Below are 6,203 nucleotides of genomic sequence, written 5' to 3'. Positions count from 1 at the left end.
ACCATCACCACACTTTCGAACGCACACAACACGTGCAATGACGAGACTCTATTATATAGCATTTTTTATGCGTCGCATTTTTACGCGTGTAATCCGTATCTCGCTTGCTTTTCTTTTCTCTCTTTTTTTTTCTGCGTGTATGGTGCGTACAGGTTATCTACACGCGCTTCAAACCTAGCTGTGTCAGGTACTAACTAGGCAGTTGCCGATTCCCCGCTCTGACAGCCTTTAAAACATCGTGACGAGAGGCGTTCGGTTTCGCTGATACCCACTCGAGCAACGAGCGCGAGACATCGAGCACTGCCATACTTCCTCTGTCCTTGACGTCCGACGCAAAAGTTATCGTAAATGGAGAGATCACTGCCGCCAGACGCCAAGGTTGACGCCTCGGTATCGACCGAGGATAATGGAAGCAGCGCTGAAGAGCAAGACGTCCCCATGGATGAAGACGCAACATCTGCTCAGACATCTCGCGAGACCGAAGTCCAACCTCCTGTCGGAGCGACTACGACAGGATTCGGAGTGACAGCCACTCGCCAGTCTTCGCAATTCACGCCCACAGCAGGTACTCTGCAGAGCGAATAGCTTTCAAGTTCACAAGCAGCTTTTCATTACACCGAACCCGAGTGCAAAACAGCAATGCCGCCGCCGGCTTCGTCGTCGGCGAGAGGCTCTGTGCGCGTACTGTCACCGGACGACGACACCGCGCGCAATGCATCGCCATCCCTTCCCCCGGCCGCTAAACAACCCAGGCGTTCGGCATCCATGCCACTTTCTCGTGAAAGCAGCACCACATCAAGTGTCGGAATGGATCGGACCCCTTCAGAGATGTCCACCTCGAATGAATCTATGGGCAACCTTACCTCCTCGTCATCGGACACTACGTCGTGTGACACGTCTTGCTCCAGCTCCCTTTCGTTGCAGAGCACGGCTATGCCATGGGACTCTAGTAGGTTCAGGCCACCACTTCACACGGACCAGAGCCAGTCATCGGGATTGCCAACGCCCAGCGAGTGGCTCGAAGAGGACCCAGCAGCTGCTAGAGGATCTGCTTCTTCCGCGGTATCTGCGGGACCGCATGCTCCAGTTCCGTCGCCAGTTTCTTTCGGGCAAGGCATCGGCGAGCTCTCCTCACTTTGCAAACCAGTCGCCCGCTACCCGGAGAGCAAAGCGCCGCTTTTTACGCCTTTTCCAACTAGCCCTGACAGTTCGCGGGCCGCTGGTCCCACCAGTGACCAGCCGACCGCGCCTTCTACGAGTTTGCACACCGCTGCAGCAAGTGGCACGCCTTCCACTTCGGCACGCGGCCAGTGCACGAGCCAGGAAGAAGCGGAAAAAGCCCGTTGTTCTTTGCTACAGCATCCCACCGCCAGAGATGACTCGCACAATCGCCGACCTACCGGCGCCGCCTTTCGAGCGCCGCCGACGGCCTGCGCCTCGGGAGGCGTCGGCCAGGCTGCACATACCGAAAACCCGTCTCCTGAAACCCAACAGGATTCCGATGGATCGTCACACAGTTCCGACGAGTATCGCTGAAGTTTGGTTTGGTAGCGATACTTCTGAGACTTCTCAAATGACAAATTCTACTAGCAGATGTTAGTGTTCTATCCGTCGGCACCTTCGACTGACGACGCGTATTGAAGATCTTGTAACTGCATTGGAGTTCACCAATGCACTTTTAAAATGTTTTACTTTATCGTTGCCTGTCAAGCGACATATTTAGCCTAAATAAAGTGTCCATCCACCACAGCGTGTGATCATTTGTCTTCCAAATGCGAGATTACTCGGCATAAGTAATCTTGTACCCGAGTCACATGAGGTCAAGAAAGGTGTTGGCAAGGCAATCTGGCAGAAGCGTGCTGCGCAGTGTTATCGCAGAATCCAGCACTAATCGATAGCAGCACGGTGTTTCCATGCATGAACCTGTACAAATGCCCCCATCGTAACGACTACGCCTCCCTATGTATGTCGTACGACATGCGCTTGCCCCAACATAAAATCATCATCATCATCCTATTTTATGACCACTACCGGACGAAGGCCTCTCACTGCGATTTCCATTACCCCTTCCCCCGCGCCAACCGACTCAAACCAGCCCCTGCAAATTTCCTAATTTCGTCGCACCGCCTAGTCCTCTCTCGTCCTCAACTGCGCTTCCCTTCTCTTGGTACCCATTCTGTCCCCCTAATGGTCCAGCGGTTATCTACTCTACGCATTACATGACCTGCCCAGCACCATTTTTTTCTCTTCATGTAAATTAGAATGTCGTCTATACTTGTTTGCTTTCTGATCCAACCCGCTCTCTCTCTGTCACTTAAGGTTATGCTTAGCATTCTACGTTCCATCGCTTTTTGCGCAGTCCTCAACTTCTTCTGAAGATTCCTTGTCAGTCTCCAAGTCTCTGCTCCATATGTCAACACCGCTAAAATGCACTGATTGTATACCTTCCATTTAAATCATAACGGTAAGCTTCCAGTCAGGAGCTCACGATGTCTGCTGTATGCGATCCAACCCATTTTTATTCCGTGAACTTCTTTCTCATAGTCAGGGTTCCCAGTGATTAGTTGACCTAGGTAAACGTACTCCTTCAGACTCTAGAGGCTGACTGGCGATCCCGAATTTTTGTTTCCTTGCCTGGTCATACATCATTGTCTTCTGCATATTAATATTTAGCCCCACTCTTACACTCTCTCTGTTAAGGTCCTCAATAATTTGTTATACTTGTCTGCATTGTTGCTGAATAGAACAAAGTCATCGGCAAACCGAAGGTTGAGATATTCGCAGTCGATCTTTACTCCTAAGCATTCCCAGTTTAATAGCTTGAATACTTCTTCTAAGCACGCAGTGAATAGCAGTGGAGAGATTGTCTCCCTGTCTGACTCCTTTTTATAGATATCTTCCTGCTTTTCTCGTGTAGAATTAAGGTAGCTGTAGAACCTCTGTAGATATTTTCCAAGGTATTTACGTAAGCGTTCGGTACTCCTTGATTACGTAATGCCGCTATGACTGTTGGTATCTCTACTGAATCAAATGCATTTTCGTAATCTATGAAAGCCATATAGAGAGGCTTATTATAATCTGCGGATTTTCGGTTGTCTGATTAATGACATGGATGCGATCCATTGCAGAGTATCCCTACCTGAAGCCAGCCTGTTCCCTTGGTTGACTAAAGTCTAGTGTTGCCCTTATTCTATTGGAGATTATTTTGGTAAATATTTTACATAATACTGGGAGTAAACTAATGAGCCTATAATTTTTCAATTCTTTAACGTCTCCCTTTTTGCGGATTGGTATAATGTTTGCATTATTCCAGTTTTCCGGGACCCTTGCAGTCGATAGACACTCCTTATGAAGAGCCGCCAGTTTTCCAAGCATTATGTCTCCTCCATCTTTGATTAAATCGACTGTTATTCCATCTTCTCCTGCCCCTCTTCCTCGTTTCATGTTTTGCAAGGCCCTTCTGACCTCATCGTTAGTTATAGGAGGACTTTCTGTATCCTGTTCATTACTGTTTCTAACTGAGGTATCCTGACTCCTCTGGGTAGTGTACAGGTCAGTATGGAATTCTTCTGCTGCTTTTACTATACCTTCGAGATTGCGGACGATATTACTTTGCCTATCTTTTAGTGCATACATCTTGCTTTGTCCTATACCAAGTTCTTGTCTCACTGATTTCAGGCTGCGTCCATTTTTTACGGCATCTTCAATCTTTCTCACGTTATAGTTTCGCATATCACTTATTTTCACCTTGTTGATCTGTTTTGTCAGTTCTGCGAATTCTATCTTATCTCTTTAGTTAGACACTTTCATTTTTTGTCGTTTCTTTATTAGGTCCTTTGTTACTTGCGAGAGCTTGCCTACTGGTTGCCTTGGTGCCTTGCCTCCCACTTCAATTGCTGCCTATGAAACCAACCTTCTTACGGTTTCGTTCATTAGCTCTATGTCACCATCATCTCTCTGTTCTAAGGCTGCATATTTGTTTGCAAGTATCAGCCTGAACTTGTCTGCTTTTACCCTTACTGTCTCAAGGTGGACCTGTTTCTTCTTGACCAATTTTGCTCTTTCTTCAAATTGAGGTGAATCCTAGCCTTCAATAACCTATGATCACTGCACTTCACCCTACTTATCACTTCTCCATCCTGCACTATGCTGGGATCAGCAGAAAGTATGAAGTCAATGTCATTTCTTGTTTCACCATTAGGGCTTTTCCAGGTCCACTTTCTGTTGCTACGGTGTTCTTTATTCGAAGCTTATTCTTTTCTGCGAATCCTACCAGCATCTCCCCTCTAGCGTTCCTACAATCGACGCCGTAGTTGCCAATTGCTTGTTCCCCAGCCTGCTTTTCCACCACTTTTGCATTGAAGGCGTCCATTACTATAGTATACTGAGTTTGCACTTTTCTCATCGCTAATTCAACATCTTCATAACACTGGTCTACTTCCTCATCATCATGACTGGATGTTGGAGCGTACGCTTCTACTACCTTTAATATACACGTCTTATTAAGCTCGATTACGATACAGCTACCCTCTCATTAATGCTGTAGAATTCGTCAATGCTGCCCGCTATGCCCTTTTGGATTAGGAATCCTACGCCATATTGCTTCTTATCTAGGAGACTTCTATAGCAGAGGACATGTCCGTTATTCAGCAATATATAAGCCTCACCATTTCTTCTAATCTCACTTAGGCCGATGATATACCAAACAATGTCTGATAATTCCTCAATGAGTCCTGCTAAGCTAGCTTCACTCGTGAGGGTTCGGGTGTTGAACGTTGCAAGGGTCAGTCTCCATCGGCGGCCTGTCCGGACCCAGAGAGCACCCTCTGCTGCGTTACAGGTCTGACCGCCACCCTGGTCAAGTGCTCCGCAGCTGCTAGAGACTAAGGGCCATTGGGTAAGTGAGTGAGCCATGTGGGAGGGGGTGGCCGAATACTGCACCAGAGAGGCCAATTCCTGTTCTGGTCAGGGAGTTGTCTTGTTGATGCTTAGTAGGCCTTCCTAATTTGGTTGTACCTGGATTAGTATAGCCCCACTTGCTCTCGGCATCTTTTGCCGGTGACAGGCGTCACAGCAAGCCTGCAGATGTTGTGAAAGAAAGAAGTACAAAAAGGAATAAATCTAAAAGACATTTCGGCTTCCCTAAGGAAGCCTTGTTCGCAATGGATTGAAGGAAAGTTCACGGAAGCTCTAAGAACAGTTGCTGCCACACAACAATAATCGTCATCTGTCTTGTCCACATTTCCTTTCTTTAACGCGGCGAGCCCGGTACTTTCGGCGCTCGCTACTTTCCTGTCGAGAATGCTGCGTCATACTGATAACGCGCATGCCGTTCGTGACTGGGAAGTACCGGGCTCGCTGCGTTAAAGAAAGGAAACGCGGGCAGGACAGATGACGATTATCGTTGTGGGACAGGATACGCCCCAAAGGGTGTAAATTTTTCTAAGAGTGTAGAGTGCACTCTAATAACCTTTACACCCTTTGGGGTGTATATTTGCCACACAACAAAATAGTCATCTGTCTTGCCCGCATTTCCTTTCTTAAAAACACTGCGCTCGTTACTTTCCTGTCGAGAATGCTCTGTCATGCTGATAATGCGTGCCGTTCGTGACTTGGAAGTACCGGGTTCGCAGCGTTAAAGAAAGGAAATGCGGGCAAGACAGATGACGATGAACAAATATACATTCTATAGGGTGCAATTGTTTTTAGAATGCAGGACTGAAGAGTTTTGGAGTAGGGCTTTGCCTTTGCGGATAACGTCTTGCGCTGACAGCGCCGCTACGGCGTCAAAGAAAAGCTATTAGAAATTCGTTATTCCTTTTTTTTATTCAATGAGTGCCCAGCTTTGCCAAACGGCGTTACAGCCGGTGGGTTACATACTTAAATAAAACAGTTCATCTATTAATTAAACAATTTATTATTTAATTTAACGAATTTAATTTATACCATTTAACTGAAGATTATTTAAATAAAAATTAGAAATGTACCATTTTATGACAATAGTAATTTTGACTTTCCTGTATTCGCGTTTAATTACAATTTAGAGGTTATTCTGTAAGCAGCAAATTAGTTGCGCTTAGTCAATGCCTCCTTGGCTTAGTTTTGAGTCTTTACGTGCCTTCACCAGCCAAGTTAATCCATGTTAGGCCTATGAGCCATAAAATCCACAATCGAATTCGGAATCAGCGGCGTCTAATGAATGA

The 6,203-nt window shown here is 46.6% G+C and overlaps 1 protein-coding gene across 1 annotated transcript; it reads left to right on the top strand.

Annotated features, from left to right (window-relative positions):
* Window positions 1-639: 639 nt before the first annotated feature.
* LOC139055829 (uncharacterized) lies at window positions 640-1,536 on the top strand. Its single transcript, XM_070533378.1, has one exon. The coding sequence runs from the start codon at window positions 640-642 to the stop codon at window positions 1,534-1,536; it is 897 nt and encodes a 298-aa protein (XP_070389479.1).
* The last annotated feature ends 4,667 nt before the right edge of the window (window positions 1,537-6,203 follow it).

The sequence above is a fragment of the Dermacentor albipictus genome, chromosome 2, assembly GCF_038994185.2.
Source record: "Dermacentor albipictus isolate Rhodes 1998 colony chromosome 2, USDA_Dalb.pri_finalv2, whole genome shotgun sequence".
NCBI lineage: Eukaryota > Metazoa > Arthropoda > Arachnida > Ixodida > Ixodidae > Dermacentor > Dermacentor albipictus.
The sequence above is the reverse complement of the archived record's forward strand: the minus strand, read 5'-3'. Positions and strand labels throughout refer to the sequence as shown.